This window comes from Balaenoptera acutorostrata, chromosome X, assembly GCF_949987535.1.
Source record: "Balaenoptera acutorostrata chromosome X, mBalAcu1.1, whole genome shotgun sequence".
NCBI lineage: Eukaryota > Metazoa > Chordata > Mammalia > Artiodactyla > Balaenopteridae > Balaenoptera > Balaenoptera acutorostrata.
Window position 1 is genome coordinate 61,141,073 of NC_080085.1, and position 20,379 is coordinate 61,161,451.

A 20,379-nucleotide genomic window follows, 5' to 3' on the forward strand; every position below is an offset into this window, starting at 1 on the left:
GAAACGACTTCACTAAGAACATGTGAATTTAAATTTACATTCATTTACTTACTGCATTTGTGGAGAGATTCAGAGTGTTTACATGAGTTGTCATATTCACCACAGAGGTCAAGTCTTTGAGCTGAGGCAGAGGTTTTTCCCGTAGATGACGTGAATAAGTTTAATTATTTCAACAGTTCAAAAAGATCTCTTTAGCACCTGTCATGAATGCTGTGCTGCATCACCCAGATTTCCCCTTCAACACTAAAATATTTATTTCCAGGTTGCTCTTTAGGAATTACCTAGGCTGAAGAGAGCTACCTTATCCAAGGTTATGGCCCCTTCCCAAGGCAGCTGGCATCCGATGACTAGTAAACACTGGGCTAGACCTGGTTTTCTCACCCTAACGGAGGACAATTCTGAATGGCCATCCCAGCTTCAGAGCATCCCATGGGGTAAAGCTGAAGCCTTATGGTGACTTTACATCAGCCCAACTTCTCCCTTTACCTAGTCCTGCCTCCTTTCCTTTCCCTCATAGGTGTTGATCCTCAGACCACCCCTTAATAAATTATCTGTACACTAATCTCCATCTTTAAAATCCGCTTCTAGGGCAACCCAACCTGTGACAGCACCACATCCACTTAAGCTCCAACAAGTAGAGGCAACTACTCTACTGTGCATCAAATTCACCCAGCAAAGCAATAATCTCTGTTGAAGCCACAGAAGAATATCCAGTATACATGTGTTATTACTACATCCACATGTTTCATTTTTAGCTTTTTAGCACAGTGTTTCCTGGTAAATTATATAATTAATAGACTTGTCTTATATTCTTAAAAAATACTTCCACCTTGGATTTAAGTTCCAAATCAAGATTTATCCTAATAACTAACCATTGCAGAAATATCTCCTGTAGTCACACTTAAATTTTTTTGATCAATCTATATTAAACTTATACGACACAGGTACTATGTTCAAAAGTTCTGTCTTATCAAAATTTTCATTGACACCACAAGTAAATATGCTTTACTGTGCAGTACTACATATGTCCATGCAACAGAAACACCACAAATAACTCTTTTAAAGCAACCTGTCTGATAAATTATCAGTCATACCTTCAACATGCCAAACAACAGCATTTCTGGTTAGATTTACACTTGAAACTTAAGAATACATTTTATGACTCACTCAGTAGACACACTTTTGTAAACTTGTCATCTTTAAAAGGGTTTAACGCCTGGGCAATTGTTTTCCTTAATATAAAACTATATAACTGCATTTCACAACAGGATAGCTTATTTTATTAACTTTCCAAAATAAACCTGGTTGAAATTTCAGTCCTGTTATTGAATTTGATAAGCTTTCATTACACTGCTTTTGTGTATACTAGCCACAGTTTCTACTTTATTTCATTTCATAATGAGCTATTAAGTTGTACTCATTTGATACCAACACACTTTTTTGCATATTAAACACAGGAATATTTTTTTACTTCCTTTCAGTCTAGCTTTCATTCCCTCACTTTTGATAGAGATGTGGATGCCATGAACATTTATTTTCCTCTTATATCTGCTATAAGAATAATGACACAAAGAAGATGATAAATGACAACTTGACACACAGGATATGGGAGAAAATAAGGCATTGTGGGGACTACGTCAAACTGGAGAATACATGTCCCACGTCTGAAGGTAACAACTGCCACTTGGTTCCAACTGATTATTGCTTAGTGGGAATATTGACCAAGTGTTTCCAGATTTTTTTCAATTTTTTCAAGAGAACTCAAAAATCCAAATTGTTATGTGAAATTGTTAAATGCTGGCAATTAATGCATCCCTATGCAACATATCTGTGGTCATATCCAGGTCATAGGTCCACTGATTTGCAAACTCACTCTTATGTGATAAATTCCTTTTGAATGTAGTATTGGGGGAATAAGTTTCTCAGTCTTGAAGTCTGCAAAATTCAGAATCTCTAGAAATTAAACAAGCCTTAAGCAACCAATGAATCACAGAAGAAATCACAAGGGAGATTAGAAAATACTTAGGGAAGAATAAAAATGAAAACACAACATACCAAAACTTATGGGACACAGAAAAAGCAGTGCTATGGGAGAAATTTATAACTATAAAAGCTTACATTAAAACAAGAAAAGTCTCAAATCAACAACCTAACTTTAGAACTTAGGGAATTAGGAAAAGAACTAAACCAAAAGCTAGCAGAAGGGAGGAAATAATAAAATCAGAGCAGAAATAAATGAAATAGACGCCAGAAAAAAACAATAAAATACTCAATGAAACTAAGAGTTGGTTTTTTTAAACGATAAAACAGACAAACCTTTAGCTAGATAGTTAACTAAGAAAAAAAGCAAGAAGACTCAAATAAATAAAATCAGAGATGAAAGAGGAGACATTAGGACTGATGCCACAGAAATCAAAAGGATTATAAAAGACTACTACTAAAACTTATACACTAATAAATTAGATAACCTAGAAGAAATAAATGCATGAATTCCTAGAAATATATCATGTACCAAGCCTGAATCATGAAGAAATAGAAAACCTGACAGACGTATAACTAGTATAGAGATTGAAGCAGTAATCAAAAACTTCTAACACAGAAAAGCCCAGGATCTGATGGCTTCACTCATAAATTCTACCAAATATTTAAAGAAGAATTAATGGCAGTTCTTCTCAAACTCTTCCAAAAAATTGAAGAGGAGGGAACACTTCCATACTTATTTATGATGCCAGCATTACCCTGATACAAAAACAGAAAAAGACACTATGAGAAAAGAAAACAACAGGCCAATATCACTGACAAATATAGTGTAAAAATCCTCAACAAAATACTACCAAACCAAATTCAACAGCATATTAAAAAGATCATACACCATGACCAAGCGGGACTTATTCCTGGGATGTAAAGATGGTTCAAAATATAAAAATCAGTAAATGTTATATACCACATTAACAGGATGAAAGATAAAAATCACATGATCATCTCAACAAATGCAGAAGAATCATCTGAAAAATTCAACACCCTTTCATAATAAACACACTCAACAAGCTAAGGGTAGGAAACTACCTCAACATAATAAAAGCCATATGTGGGACCTCCCTGGTGGTCCAGTGGTAAAGAATCCGCCTTCCAATGCAGTGGACATGGGTTTGACCCCTGGTCAGTGAACTAAGATCCCACATGCCACAGGGCAACTAAGCCCACGTGCCACAACTACTGAGCTCACACGCCTCAATGAGAGAGCCTGCGTGCCACAAACTACAGAGCCCATGAGCTCTGGAGCCCGCACTAGAGACAGAAAAACCTGCACCCCACAACTAGAGAGAAGCCCTGCATGCCACAACAAAGTGCCCATGTGCCGCAACAAAAAGATCTCGCATGCCTCAACACAGATCCTGCATGCCGCAACTAAGGCCCAATGCAGTCAAGAAAGAAAGAGAGAGAGGGAAGGAAGGAAGGAAGGAAGGGAGGGAGAGAGGGAGGGAGGGAGGGAGGAAGGGAAGGAAGGAAGGAAGGAAGAAAATAAATTTTTTAAAAAAGCCATATTGGAAAAACCCATAGTGGACATCATACTCAATGGTGAAAGGCTGAAACTTTTTCCTCTAAGATCAGGAACAAGGCAAGGAGGCCTGCTTTAGCCACTTTTGTTCAACATAGTATTGGACATCCTAGCCAGAGAAATTAAGCAAGGAAAAGAAATAAAAGGCATCCATTCAAATTGGAAGGGAAGAAGTAAAATTATCTTTGTTCATAGATGATTATGATCTTATATGTAAAAAACCCTAAAGAGTCCACAAAAAAGTATTAAAACTAATAAATGAATTCAACAAAGTAGCAGGACACAAAGTCAACATGCAAAACTCAGTTGCATTTCTATATACAGACAATAAACAATCTGAAAAGAAAATTAAGAAAACAATCTCATATACAATAGCATAAAAAATAATTAAGCATTAACTTAAACAAGGAAGTGAAGGACTTGTATGATAAAATCTGCAAGACATTTCTAAACAAAATTAGAGTACATATAAATAAATGGAAAGAAATTCCATGTTCATGAATTGGAAGACAGTATTGTTAAGATGCCAATACTATCCAAAGTGATCTACAGATTAAATGAAGCCCCTATCAAAATCCCAATGATTTTTTTTGAAGAAATAGAAAAATTCATCCTAAAATTCATATGCAATCTCAAGGAATTCTGAAGAGTCAAAATGATTCTGAAAAAGAAGAACAAAGCTGGAGAACTCATATTAACTGATTTCAAAACTTTCTACAAAATAACAGCTTAAAAAAAAAGCAATGGAAGAGAACAGAATACACAGAAATAAACTCACATATATATTCAAATGATTTTTGACAAGAGTGCCAAGACCATTCAATGGGGAAAAGACAGTCTTCTCAACAAATGATGCTGAGAAAACTAGTATCACATGCAAAAGAATGAAGTTGGACCCTTACTTTACACCATGTACAAAAATTAACTCAAAATGGATCCATGACCTAAATGTAAGACCTAAAACTATAAAACTCCTAGAAGAAAACAAAGGGGAAAATCTTCATGTCATTGGATTTGTTAATGATTTCTTAGATATGACACCAAAAGAACAGGAAACAAACAGAAAAACCCACAAATTGGATTTTATGAAAAATTTTAAGTATTTTGCATCAGAAGGCACTATCAACAGAGTAAAAAGGCAACCCACAGAATGGAAGAAAATATTTGCAAATGATTTATATGATAAGGGATTAATATCCAGAATACATAGAGAACTCCTAAAACTCAACATTAAAAACCAAACGACTTGATTAAAAAATAGGCAGAGGACTAAAACAGACATTTCTCCAAAGAAGATATACAAATGGCCAAAAATGACATGAAAAGATGGTCAACATGACTAGTCATTAAGGAAATGCAAATCAAAACTACATGATCCCACCTCACACTCATTAGGATGGCTACTAATATATTTTTTTAAAAAAAGTTGATGAGAATGTAGAGAAATTGGAACTCTTGTGTACTGTTGGTGGGAATGCAAAATGGTACATCCACTGTGAAAACAGTATGACAGTTCCTCAAAAAATTAAAAATAGAATTACATTATCCAGCAGTTCCACTTCTGGGCATATAACCAAAAGAATCGAAAGCATGTTCTCAAAGAAATATTTTTACACCCACATTCACAGCAGCATTAGTCATAATAGCTAAAACATGGAAGTTTTATCGTCCATCAGTAAATACATGGATAAGCAAAATGTGGTATATACATACAATGGAATATTCTTAAGCCTTAAAAAGGAACAAAATTCTGACACATGCTACAACATGGGTGAAACTTGAGGACATTATGTTAAGTGAAATGAGTCAATCACAAAAAGACAAATACTATATGATTCCACTTAAATAACGTACCTAGAGTAGTCAAATTCATAGAGATGAAAAGTAGAATGGTGGTTGCGAAGGACTGGGAGAAGTGGGGAACAGAGAGTTTATTGTTTAATGGGTAAAGAGTTTCAGTTTTGCAAGATGAAAGAGTTCTGGAGACGGACTGTGGTGATGTTTGCAGAATATGAATGTACTTGTTACCAATGAAGTGTACACTTTATGATTAATATAGTAAATTATGTGTATTTTACCACAATAAAAAAAACTGGGAAAGAGTTTTATTGGGACACAGCCACCCACATTTGTTTATATATTGTCTATGGCTGCTTTTGCACTATAATGGCAGAGTTGAGGAGTTGTGACAGAAACTGTGTGGCCCACAAATCTAAAATATATACTATCTTGTCCTTTAAGAAAAAGTTTGCTAATCTGAATTAAATGAAGACAGGTGGGCATGCCTATGAACTCTGAGGATGACATAAACTGGGAGGCGCAGTTAATATACTGCATGACAGAATCAAAATTCACAAAAATCAGAACTGAAGAAAAATAGGCTGTAACAATCAGGTTGAAACTTAACAGCTTATGAAGTATGTATGAGATAACAGAAAATATATGTTGGTCTCTGCCCCCGATTCTTAGAACTGAGCTTCTACAGCCCTTGTAATTTCCTAAAGTGATAAGAACACTAGGAGCATTGTTAAAATATCCATACTGCCCAAAGCAATCTACAGATTTAATGCAATCTACAGATTTAATGCAATCCCTATCAAAATACCCGTGACATTTTTCACAGAACTGGAACAAAAAATCCTAAAATTTATATGGAACCACAAAAGACTGCAAACAGTCAAAGCAATCTTGAGAAAAAAGAATAAAGTTGGAGGTATCACACTCCCTGACTTCAGGCTCAGGCGATACTACAAAGCTACAGTAATCAAAACAGTATGGTACTGGCACAAACACAGACACATAGATCAATGCAACAGAATAGAGAGCCCAGAAATAAACCCACGCACCTATGGTCAATTAATCTACAACAAAGGAGGCAAAAATATACAACGGAGAAAAGACAGTCTCTTCAACAATTGGTGCTGGGAAAACTGGATAGCTACATGTAAAAGAATGGAATTAGAACATTTTCTCAGACAATATACAAAAATAAATTCAACATGGATTAAAGACCTAAACGTAAGACTGGAAATTATAAAACTCTTAGAAGAAAATATAGGCAGAACACTCTTTGATATAAATAGTAGCAGTTATTTTTTTGGATCTGTCTCCTAAGGCAAAGGAAACAGAAGCAAAAATAAACAAATGGGACCTAATTAAGTAAAAGCTCTTGCACAGCAAAGGAAACCATCAACAAAATGAAAAGATAACCTACTGAACAGGAGAAAATATTAGCAAATGATATGACCAATAGGGGTTAAGATGCAAAATATATCAACAGCTCGTACAACTCAATATCAAGAAAACAAACAACCTGATTTTAAAAAGGGCAGACGACCTGAATAGACATTTTTCCAAAGAAGACATACAGATGGCCAATAGGCACAAGAAAGATGCTCAACATCACTAATCATCAGAGAAATGCAAATCAAAACCACACTGAGATGTCACCTCACACCCATCAGAATGGCTATGATCAAAAAGACCACAAATAACAAATGTTGGTTAGGATGTAGAGAAAAGGGAACCCTCTTGCACTGTTGGTGGGAATGTAAATTGGTGCAGCCACTGTGAAAAACAGTATGGAGGTTCCTCACAAAACTAAAAATAGAACTACCATATGATCCAGCAATTCCACTCCTGGGTATATATTCAAAACAAACAAAAACACTAATTTGAAAAGATACATGCACCCCAATGTTCATAGCAGCATTATTTACAACTTCTAAGATACAGAAGCAACCCATCAACAGATAAATGGATAAAGAAGATGTGGTATATATATAAAATGGAATGTTACTCAGCCATAAAAAAGAATGAAATCTTGCCATTTCAACAACATGGATGGACTTAGAGGGTATTATGCTTAGTGAAATAGGTCAGACATAGAAAGACAAATACTGTATGTTATCACTTATATGTGGAATCTAAAAACTAAAATGAATGAATGTAACAAAACAGAAATAGACTCACATATATAGAAAACAGAATAGTGGTTACCAATGAGGAGAGGGAAGGGGGTAGCGGCAAATAGGGGTAGGGGATTAAGAGGCACGAACTACTATGTATGAAATAAATAAGCTACAAGGATATATTGTACACCACAGGGAATATAGTCAGTATTTTATAATAACTTTAAATGGAGTATAATCTATAAAAATATTGAATCACTATGTTGTATACCTGACACTAATATAATATTTTAAATCAACTATACTTCAATTTAAAAAATTAAAAAATTAAACAAAACAGTGGTTCTCAGAACCACCTGGAGGACTAATATAGAATACAGAGGTCTGGGCTTGTTGGAGTAAGGTAGGGCCTGATCTCTCTGTTTTTACCACATTCCCTAGTGATTATTTTTTAATAAGCTTTATTGAGGTATAATTCACATACCATACAATTCATCCATTTAAAGTATATGATTCAATGGTTTTTAGTATATTCCCAGAGTTGTGCAACCATCATACAATTTTAGAACATTTTCATTATACCAAAAAGAGACCCCATGCCCATTAGTAGTTACTCCCCATATCCCCCCAATTCTCGAAGCCCTAGGCAACAACAAATCTACTATCTGTTTCTATAAATGTGCCTGTTCTGGAAATATCATATAAATGGAATGATACAATATGTGGTCTTTGTGACTGGCTTCTTTCATTTAGCATGTTTTTAAGGTTCATCCATGTTATAACATGTATCAGTACTCTGTTTCTTTTTATTGCCAAATGAGTATACTATATTTTGTTTATCTTTTCATCAGTTGATAGACATTTTGGTTGTTTCCACATTTGATTATTAAAAATAATGCTGTTATGAACATTCATATACACGTGTTTGTATGGACACGTTTCCTCTTTAACTTAGGAGTGGAACTGCTGGGTCATATGGTAACTCTATTTAACTCATTGAGGAACTAACAGGCTGTTTTCAAAGTGGCTGCACCATTTTACATTCCCACCAGCAGTGTATGAGGGTTACAATTTTTCCACATCCTTGTCAATTTCTGTTATTATCTATCGTTTTGATTACAGCCATCCTAGTAGTGCGAAGCAGTTTCTCATTGTGGTTTTGATTTGCATTTCCCTGACGGCTAACGATGTTGAGCATCTTTTCAAGTGATTCCCCAGTAACTCTGATGAACACTGAAGTCTGAAAACCACTAAGAGGTCTGCAAGTACGTTAAGGTCCCTTTTGACATTAATGATCCAAAGATAGAGCTACAGAGGTGTATCATTTGCAGAACTACATTTGCACATGCCTTCCTGTTCCACATGCCACTGGCCTGCAAGTTAACCTAGTCAACTCCTGTTTTATAAAACCCTATCTTACTCCTTTCTCATTTTATTTATTTTAAAAAATTTTAATATAAATTTTAAAATTGACTTGACTATGGATTGTTTAAATCATTTAAGAAGCAGTTCCATCTTCTAATTTGACTAGCACAATGGCAAATATTGTGCTCTGTGAATATGGATGGAGGGAGATAGATACACAGATAGATATAATTCAATATAACCTTAATAATGGAAACCTTAGAAAAATATTAGTCTTTAAAGAAAAGAAAATCATTTCTTCTATACCTTTCATGATCCATCAGCAGTTTAGCAATGTGCAGACAGAAGTCTAAAGACATGCCACGATGTAGTATTTCCATGACAGCTAACAAATAGAACAAAGGAAATAATCACATTAGTTTCACTTTTTAGGAACCTTAGCTATTTTCAATAATTTTCCTCTGTTCAAAATCTACTTTCTAAATGTTTGCCATATACCATGTCTTGCCTAACAATTTATCAAAGTCTTTTTATATAGCAATAATATCCAATGCTAGAGAGAGAGCAGTAAAACAGGCAAAGTAACTTTTTGAAAAGCAATTTGACTACTATCTGCTAAGAACACAGTGGATAAAAGCTTGGGATCTGAAGTCAGATCCATATTTGAAACCACTTTCCACTTTCATGGCCATAGGTTAAGTTACTTAGTTTTTCGGCACCTTAGCTTTGTCATCTGTAAAGTGGGGAACAAATCACCAATCTCTCAGGGCTGATGAGAGAGTTACATGAGATAATGTATGTAAATTACATAGCAAAGGACCTAGTACTTAGTAAGCATTCAGTAAATGAAAGTTGCTATTATTATTATTCCCTTTACTTCAGAAATTGTAGTTCTGAAAATTCATCTGAAATAAATGTGGGGAAATGTAATGAACAGGATATTCAAAGCAATATAAATTATAACAATAAAAAGGCCATATACTGAGTGTCCACTGTAGGGTAGTGATAAATTACTATGCAACCATTAAAACTGTTAAGTATGAAATAAAACTGTTTTTCATTTAAAAAATGAATATGCACCAATATAAAAAATGGTTATAAGATTAGTAAAAAATGAAATTGGAAAACAAAGGGTGTCTGTACTATATAGTCACAATTCTGTAAAACAAGCAAATTAATATAGAAAAATACTGAAAATAAATCATCAAATTTCTAAAAGTGATTGTGTTTAGATTTTTTATTCAAAAAATAACTAATGAGTGTATTCTCTGTGCCAGGAACTGTGCTTGGTGCTGGGAATCCAGCAGTGGACAAAACACACAAAAATCTCTGCTGCCAAGGAGCTGATATTCCAGTGGATGGTGGACAATGGATATTTTTAGTATTTTCCAAAAACTTCCTTAATGGGTATGTGCTACCTTTTCATAATAAAAAAGTTATATATTTTTTTAATTTCTACTTATCCTACTATAAAAAATACCAGTGAAGTTCTAATGAAAAACAGCAGTTAGGTTGACCATTCTTTTTTTTTTAAAAAAAAATAAATGTATTTATTTTATTTATTTATTTTTGGCTATGTTGGGTCTTTGTTGTGCACGGGCTTTCTCTAGTTGTGGCGAGTGGGGACTACTCATTGCAGTGCACAGGCTTCTCATTGTGGTGGCCTCTCTTGTTGCAGAGCACGGGCTCTAGGCATGTGGGCTTCAGTAGTTGTGGCTCACAGGCTCAGTAGTTGTGGCTCGCAGGCGCTAGAGCGCAGGCTCAGTAGTTGTGGCACATGGGCTTAGTTACTCCACGGCATGTGGGATCTTCCCGGACCAGGGCTCGAATCCGTGTCCCCTGCATTGGAAGGTGGATTCTTAACCACTGCGCCACCAGGGAAGCCTGGGTTGACCATTCTTAAAGTATTTTCATTAGCAAAGAAATGAACAGATTATAAAAATGCAAGCTTCATATATACTTTTTTTTAACATTTATTTATTTATTTATTTATTTATTTTTGGCTGTGTTGGGTCTTTGTTGCTGCATGTGGGCTTTCTCTAGTTGCGGCAAGTGGGGGCTACTCTTCATTGTGATATGTGGGCTTCTCATTGCGGTGGCTTCTCTTGTTGCGGAGCACGGGCTCTAGGTGCGGGTTTCAGTAGCTGTGGCTTGCGGGCTCAACAGCTGTGGCTCGCGGGCTCTAGAGCACAGGCTCAGTAGTTGTGGCGCACGGGCTTAGTTGCTTCAGGGCATGTGGGACCTTCCCAGACCAGGGCTTGAACCCGTGTCCCCTGCATGGGCAGGCAGATTCTTAACCACTGCGCCACCAGGGAAGTCCCCATATATACTATTAATACAAAGTGAAAGATAATTTTATTATTTTAAACTATAGAAAACTTAAATTCATGAAGTTTCCTAGTTTGTAATCTGATGCTGCAACTCTATCACGAGCATCTAGATTGAGTTAAGTAAAAACAATCTGGAAATAAAGTATAATTTCATTTTAAACTCTGTTTCTTTTCCACATTTTGATAAAAAACTGTAATGGGGAATTCTAGTCCAAAGTTAATCAACTTCAAACTAGGTGACTCCAATAATCTCTCTGATCCTCCCATATTATATTAGCTTGAATAAGACTATTCCTTTAATTGGTTTGTTGGTTTGTTTATTCCTGTACTGCAAAAAAAGAGGAGTTGTCTTTCTGGCTCCTAATAAATTTTAACCTGTGTATATCTGAGCTGATACTGTTACCTAGAGATGCAGAATCCTCTATATATTTCAGCTTCTGAGGTCTCTTAGTGATTGGCTAATATTCTAGAAGTCACAGGAAGTTTCAGCAGTACTAAATTGGCACTAAATTTAGAGCAACTTCCAAATCTGATTACTGTCCTACTTATTATAAATTGTTATTATTTATTGGATAATCAGTTATTATACTAACATAATTTTATATAGTAAAAATAATGCAGCTCTATAATGCAATTAAATTTTTATGCAGTAAAAAAAAATAAAGCATGTATACATTAAAAAAATTTAGAGTAAATTATTTTTATGACTAAACATAATTGAAATACTATTAAGGGGCCAGTGTACATAGAGATATTATGCCTCACTTAATTCATCTATATAGTAGTAACAACAACAATAGTAGTAACTACAATAATAGGTAATATTTATTGCACACTACCTATGTACCAGGCATGGAACTAAATGCTTTACATACTTTTTCTCATAGGATTCTCAAAACAACACAGTGAGGTAGACATTACTATTACATTTCTTTTAAAGATAAAGAAACTGAAGCACAGAAAAGTTAAGTCACTTTCCAAACAACCCACAGCTGTGTATCAGGATGTTTATGTTGTGATGTGTACATTCTAGTCCCTTGAGAATTTTAAAAAACAAATAGCAATATTTATACAAGTAATTATAAAAGGCACAGCATTACAAAGGCTTTTTCTATCAATAGGTTATCTTTCTTCATGGTGGGCAGGTTGGGCAGCTGCAATTTTCTGCTAGACTAAAGGAAAACTGATAGCTTTTATTCAGCTCTTTTTTTTACTACTTGTTAAATTTGCTACTATTCTCTCTTCCTTCTCCTTTTCTTCCTGACTGACAATCTTATGTGCTCAATTTCCTTCTCAGTCACCATCAAATTATACCTATGCCAGTATACTACAAAAGATCTTACATTCAACAAATTGGTGTTAATATTTCAAAATTGTGTACTCTTCACACACAGAGATGTTACTTACCTGCAAGAAATTCTTCATTAGCTGTTTTATACTTCAAGAGGATTTTCATCTTTAAGGAAAGCCCAGCTTCAGTTAAATGTTCCTATTTTTAAACAAAGAAATCACAATGATATTAAAACTGTGAAATGTAAGAGACAATTTTCAAGTAATTGCCTGTTTTATTCAACCACAGCAAGATGTATCATGATCAAAGGAAATCAAAATTATAAAAAATCAAATCATAGGGCTTCCCTGGTGGCGCAGTGGTTGAGAGTCTGCCTGCCAATGCAGGGGACACGGGTTCGAGCCCTGGTCTGGGAAGATCCCACGTGCCGCGGAGCAACTGGGCCCGTGAGCCACAATTACTGAGCCTGCGCATCTGGAGCCTGTGCTCCGAAACAAGAAAGGCCACGATAGTGAGAGGCCTGCGCACTGTGATGAAGAGTGGCCCCCACTTGCCACAACTAGAGAAAGACCTCGCACAGAAACGAAGACCCAACACAGCCATAAATAAGTAAATTAAAAAAAACAAACAAACCACCATTTCATTTAAAAAAAAAAAATCAAATCATAACATCCAGTCTATTCCTGAGGATATTTTCTGATATTTTATTCAATCTAAATGAAATAGTAAAAGGAAAAGAACATGTAAACATTTCTATTGAGTGGCAAGCATTTAATGGCAAGGTCAATACTTAAACTGTGAGAATGTAAGACCATGTTCTTGTCTTGGTAAGCAAAACCCCACACATCAATTAGGCTTGTTTTCTTTTGAGACTTTAATAACAACGAAGGTCCTTTGCAAACAATGGCTGAATGAAATAGAAAACATATTGTCTTTCCTATAGGATACCCTACCATATTTACTATTAAATGGTTTTTCCAAGTCCTTGCTAGTTGCACCTGCTTCCACTTTTGCCTGACAGTGTACATCTTTAAACAGCAGTCTACGATTAAAAGTGCAGTCTAGGTTCACAGAATAGAATTTTTCTCTCTACAATGTCAATTAACCTCTACATGAACATTGTACTCATTAGCTCCAAGCTATGCAAAAAATTATAGCAATTCATGGGTGAGATGCCTGAAGAATGGAAAGTTAGGGAAAAAGTAACTACTGGTATTAAAAGCATTTGCAAATAAAGATAATATCAGTACAAAGAATAAACTAAGATTGCATTATAATTATAACTTATTGCATTACCACCTTTCCTAATGGGCATGTTGGAATATCTCTTGGGCTCAAGACATATTCCACATATTAGCAATGAACAATCCAAAAGTGAAGTTAAGAAAATAATTCCATTTATAATAGCATCAAAAAGAATAAAATACATAGGAATAAATTTTAAAAATAAGGGCAAGACTTCTATACTGAAAACTACAAAACATTATTGAAAGAAATTAAAGAAGACCTAAATAAATAACAACACATCCCATATTCCTGATTGGAAAACTTAATATTGTTCAGATAGCAGTAATCCCCCAATTGATCTACAGATTCAATGCAATCAAATTTCCAGCTGGTTTCTTTGTAGAAATTGACAGGCTGACCCCAAAATTCATATGAAAGTGCAAGGGATGCCAAAAAAATCTTGAAATAGAACAAAGCAGGAGGACTCATGCTTGCAATTCCAAAGTGGTATACCACTTTATACTAACATCAGCTGTGGATGAGAATTCCCAGTGTTCCACATCCTTGTCAACACTTGGAATTATCGGACTTCTAAGTTTTTGCCAATCTACGGGGTATTTTACCTACTTTAAGGTGTTCTTCTTATCTTCCTAGCCCCTTACTGTGAGGCTTTCCTAAGGTTCAGCTTCTATAAAACTACTCCTTTTCCTACATTCTCTCCTTCAGAAATCTTACCCATTTTTCAGGCTACAAATATCATTTTAGGTAAACAAAAATCTGTTGCAAGACTTTTTTGGGGGGTAACAACTTTAATGAGATATAATAAACATACCATACAATTCACCCATTTAAAGTACACAACTCGGAGGGCTTCCCTGATGGCACAGTGGTTAAGAATCCGCCTGCCAATGCAGTGGACAAGGGTTTGAGCCCTGGTCCGGGAAGATCCCACATGCCATGGAGCAACTAAGCCAGCGAGCCACAACTACTGAAGCCCATGCACCCAGAACCTGTGCTCTGCAACAAGAGAAGCCACTGCAATGAGAAGTCCACACACCACAACAAAGAGTGGCCCCCGCTCACTGCAACTAGAGAAAAGCCTGCACACAGCAACAAAGACCCAACGCAGCTCAAAATAAATAAATAAAATTTTAAAAATACCCATGACATTTAAATAAATAAATAAAAAATAATAATAATAAAGTACACAACTCGGGACTTTCCTGGTGGTCCGGTGGTTTAGAATCCGCCTTCCAATGTAGGGGACATGGGCTCAATCCCTGGCTGGGGAACTAAGATCCCACATGCTGCAGGGCATCTAGGCCCTGGTGCTACAACTACAGAGCCCATGTGCTCTGGAGCCCGCGCGCCACAACTAGAGAGCCTGCGTGCCGCAACTACTGAGCCCGCACACAATAACTAGAGAGAAGCCCGCATGCTGCAACAAAGAGCCAGTGTGCTGCAATGAAAGATCCTGTATGCCACAACTAAGACCCGATGCAATTATGAATAAAGCTGCTATAAACAACCACGTGTAGGTTTTGTGTGTACATAAGTTTTCAACTCCTTTGGGCAAACAGCATGGAGTGCAATTACTGGACTACATAGTAAAAGTATGTTTAGTTTTGTTAAGAAACTGACAAATTGTCTTCCAAAGTGGCTGTACCAGTTCATGTCTTTTTAATATCCAACATGATGAAATGAGAAGTATGCATAAAGCATTTTTCCTGCATGTTGAAGTACCGTGGTAGCTGTTTCCAGGAAAAAAACACTTGTGTGATTATTTGAACTGCAAGCTGAACAAGCCACTTTTGTCAAAGAATACCATTTTTAGACAAACCTCAGTTATTCCAACATGGGTATTTGGCAGACATTTTCACAAAAATGAAAGAAATAGGTCTGTTGCTTCAAGGAAAACAGCTGATGGTATTTTATTCATAATTGCCAAAACCTGGAAGCAACCAAGACGTCCTTGAGTAGGTGAATAGATAAATAAACTGTGGAACATCCAGACAACGGAATATTGTTCAAAGTTACAAAGAAATGAGCTATCAAGCTACGAAAAGACATGGAGGAATCTTAAATACATACTACTAACTGAAAGAAGCCACTCTGAAAAGGCTACATACCATAGGATTCCAATTACATGACACTGCGGAAAAGGCAAAACTACAGTCAGTAAAAAGATCAGTGGTTGGCAAGGGTTAGGGGAAAGGGAGGGATGAATAGGTGGAGCACACAGGAGTTCTAGGGCAGTGAAACTACTCTGTATGATAGTATAGATGGATACATGCCATTATACATTTTTCCAAACCCTTAGAACATACAACACTAAGAGTGAACTCTAATGTAAACAGTGGACTTTGGGTGATAATGACGTGTCAATGCAGGCTCATCAGTTGTAACAAACGCACTACTTTGGTGGGGACTTTGATAGCTAGGAAGGCTGTGCATGAGTAGGGGCAGGATGTGTATGGGAAATCTCTGTACCTTCTGCTTAATTTTGCTGTGAACTTAAACTGCTCTAAAAATTGTCTCTAAAAAGTAAGAACACTCCAATTAAAACCGGAACAAAATAAAGACATGCACTCAAGAGTTGTGATTTAAAATAAAAAAACCAATGCAGCCAAAAATAAATAAATATTAAAAAAAAATAAAGTACACAACTCAATGGGTTTTAGTATATACACAAAGTTGTTTATCAGTTTTAGAACAGTTTCATCACCACAAAAAGAAACCTTGTACCCTTTAATAGTCATTCTCTATTCCCTCCAGTGCCACCTCACCCCAACACCCAGGCAAACACTATTCTACTTTCTGTATCTATATATTTGCCTATTTGGGACATTTCATGTAAATGGAATGATACAATATGTGTTCTTTTGTGGCTGGTTTTCTTCAATTGGCATAATGTTTTCAGGGTTCATTAATGTTGTAACATGTATCGGCACTACATTCATTTTTATGGCCAAATAATATTCTTTAGTGTGGATATACCACATTTTGTTTATCTGTCCATCAACTGATGGACATATGGGCTGTTTCCATATTTTGGCTGTTGTAAATAGTGGTGCTATAAAGATTCATGCACGAGTTTTTTTGTTTTTGTTTTCATTTTTTTTTAAATACATATTTCCCGTTTTTTTTTTTAAAGATTTATTGATTGATTGATTGCTATGTTGGGTCTTCGTTTCTGTGCTAGGGCTTTCTCTAGTTGCGGCAAGCGGGGGCCACTCTTCATCGCAGTGCACGGGCCTCTCACTATCGTGGCCTCTCCTGTTGCAGAGCACAGGCTCCGTCGTTGTGGCTCACGGGCCTAGTTGCTCCACGGCATGTGGGATCTCCCCAGACCAGGGCTCGAACCCGTGTCCCCTGCACTAGCAGGCAGATTCTCAACCACTGCGCCACCAGGGAAGCCCCATGCATGAGTTTTTATGTGGACACATGTTTTCAGTTATCTTGAGTATACACCTAGGAGTGGAATTGCTGGGTCATATGGTATCTCTATGTTTAACTTTTAGAGGAACTGCCAAACTGTCTTGCAAAGTGGTTGTACCATTTAACATTCCTACCAGCAGTGTACAAATGTTCTAATTATTCCACATTCACACCAATAATTGTCTTTGTCCATTTAAAAAATTATAGTCATTTTAGTGAGTGTGAAGTGGTCCCTCACTGTGCTTCTGATTTGCATTTCCTTGATAATTAGTGATACTGAGCATCTTTCCATTTTCTTATTATTGGCCTATGGTATAACTTCTTTGGAGAAATACCTGTTCAAATCCTTTGCTCATTTTTAATTGGGTTGTCTTCTTACTACTTAGTAAGAGGTTTTTAGAAAAATATATCCTGGATACCAGACACTTATCATACATAATTTGCAATTATTTTCTCCCATTCTTTTGGGAGGACCCCATGGGTTGTGTTTTTACTTTCCTGATAGTTTCATTTGAAGCAAAATTTTAAACTTTATTTATTTATTTATTTATTTATTTTTGGCTGTGTTGGGTCTTCGTTGCTGCGCGCAGGCTTTCTCTAGTTGCAGCGAGCGGGGGCTACTCTTCGTTGTGGTGCGCGGGCTTCTCATTGCGGTGGCTTCTCTTGTTGCGGAGCACAGGCCCTAGATGCGTGGGCTTCAGTAGTTGTGGCGCACAGGCTCAGTAGTTGTGGTGCATGGGCTTAGCTGCTCTGTGGCATGTGGGATCTTCCCAGACAGGGGCTCAAACCCATGTCCCCTGCATTGGCAGGCAGATTCTTAACCACTGTGCCACCAGGGAAGTCCCAAAATTTTTAACTTTAATGAAGCCCGATATCATCTAATTTTCCTTTTTCTCTTGTGCTTTTGGTGTCTTATCTAAGCAACCAAGACTTTTCCAATTTCACTGTACAGATAAATTTTCAAAAACAACTTTGTGGAATAACATAAGGCTACCAAGTTTTAATTTCCCCTCAAAAACTAATTTTTAAAAATATTACTATGACGTTTCTCCAAAGCAGATACACAGAGTGCCAACACACACATGAAAGAATGCTCAACATCATTAATCATTAGAGAAATGCAAATCAAAATTACAATGAGATATCATCTCACACCGGTCAGAATGGCCATCATCACAAAATCTACAAACAATAAATGCTGGAGAGGGTGTGGAGAAAAGGGACCCCGCTTGCACTGTTGGTGGAAATGAAAACTGATACAGCCACTATGGAGAACAGTATGGAGGTTCCTTAAAGAACTAAAAATAGAACTACCATACGACCCAGCAATCCCACTACTGGGCATATACCCTGAGAAAACTGTAATTCAAAAACAGTCATGTGAGGATTAACCAAGATGGCGGAGTAGAAGGACGTGCTCTCACTCCCTCTTGCGAGAGCACCAGAATCACAACTGGCTGCTGGACAATCATTGACAGGAAGACACTGGAACTCACCAAGGAGGATACCCCACGTCCAAGGACAGAGGAGAAGCCACAGTGAGACGGTAGGAGGGGCCCAATCAGAGTAAAATCAAATCCCATAACTGCTGGGTGGGAGACTCACAGACTGGCGAACACTTATACCACAGAAGTCCACCCACTGGAGTGAAGCTTCTGAGCCCCACGTCAGGCTTCCCAGCCTGGGGTTCCAGCAACGGGAGAAGGAATTCCTAGAGAATCAGACTCTGAAGGATAGTGGGAATTGATTGCAGGACTTCGACAGGACTGGGGGAAACAGAGACCCCACTCTTCGAGGGCACACACAAAGTAGTGTGTGCATCGGGACCCAGGGGAAGGAGCAGTGACCCTGGGGGAGACTGAACCAGACCTACCTGCTGGTGTTGGGGGGTCTCCTGCAGAGGCAGGGGGTGGCTCTGTTTCACCGTGGGGACATGGACACTGGCAGCGGAGGTTCTGGGAAGTGCTCCTTGGCGTGAGCCCTCCCAGAGTCTGCCATTAACCCCATCAAAGAGCCCAGGTAGGCTCCAGTGTTGGGTTGCCTCAGGCAAAACAACCAACAGGGAGGGAACCCAGCCCCACCCATCAACAGTCAAGTGGATTAAAGTTTTACTGAGCTCTGACTGCCACAGCAACAGTCAGCTCTACCCACCACCAGAGCCTCCCATCAAGCCTCTTAGATAGCCTCAACCACCAGAGGGCAGATAGCAGAAGCAAGAAAAACTACAATCCTGCAGCCTGTGGAACAAAAACCACATTCACAGAAAGATAGACAAGATGAAAAGGCAGAGGGCTATATACCAGATGAAAGAACAAGAAAAAACCCCAGAAAAACAACTAAATGAAGTGGAGATAGGCAACCTTGCAGAAAAAGAATTCAGAATAATGATAGTGAAGATGATCCAGGACCTCGGAAAGACAATGGAGGCAAAGACTGAGAAGATGCAAGAAATGATTAACAAAGACCTGGAAGAATTAAAGAACAAACAAACAGAGATGACCAATACAATAACTGAAATGAAAACTACACTAGAAGGAATCAATAGCAGAATAACTGAGGCAGAAGAACGGATAAGTGACCTGGAAGACACAATGGTGGAATTCACTGCTGCGGAACAGACTAAAGAAAAAAGAATGAAAAGAAATGAAGACAGCCTAAGAGACCTCTGGGACAACATTAAACGCAACAACATTCGCATTATAGGGGTCCCAGAAGGAGAAGAGAGAGAGAAAGGACCAGAGAAAATATTTGAAGAGATTATAGTCGAAAACTTCCCTCACATGCGAAAGGAAATAGCCACCCAAGTCCAGGAAGCGCAGAGAGTCCCACACAGGATAAACCCAAGGAGAAACACGCCGAGACACATAGTAATCAAAATGGCAAAAATTAAAGACAAAGAAAAATTATTGAAAGCAGCAAGGGAAAAACGACAAATAACATACAAGGGAACTCCCATAAGGTTAACAGCTGATTTCTCAGCAGAAACTCTACAAGCCAGAAGGGAGTGGCATGATATACTTAAAGTGATGAAAGGGAAGAACCTACAACCAAGATTATTCTACCCGGCAAGGATCTCATTTAGATTTGATGGAGAAATCAAAAGCTTTACAGACAAGCAAAAGCTAAGAGAATTCAGCACCACCAAACCAGCTCTACAACAAATGCTAAAGGAACTTCTCTAAGAGGGAAACACAAGAGAAGAAAAGGACCTACAAAAACAAACCCAAAACAATTAAGAAAATGGTCATAGGAACATAC

General features: G+C 37.2%; 1 protein-coding gene across 1 annotated transcript in view; it reads right to left on the reverse strand.

Moving 5' to 3' along the window:
• TEX11 (testis expressed 11) overlaps positions 1 to 20,379 on the reverse strand; it is a 340,481-nt gene that overhangs the window by 167,533 nt on the left and 152,569 nt on the right. Inside the window, exons 11-12 of the mRNA XM_057537645.1 lie at positions 12,573 to 12,654; positions 9,142 to 9,220 (exon numbers count right to left, since the gene is read on the reverse strand). Coding sequence (XP_057393628.1) covers positions 9,142 to 9,220; positions 12,573 to 12,654 — 161 coding nt within the window. The remainder of the gene's footprint in view (positions 1 to 9,141; positions 9,221 to 12,572; positions 12,655 to 20,379) is intronic.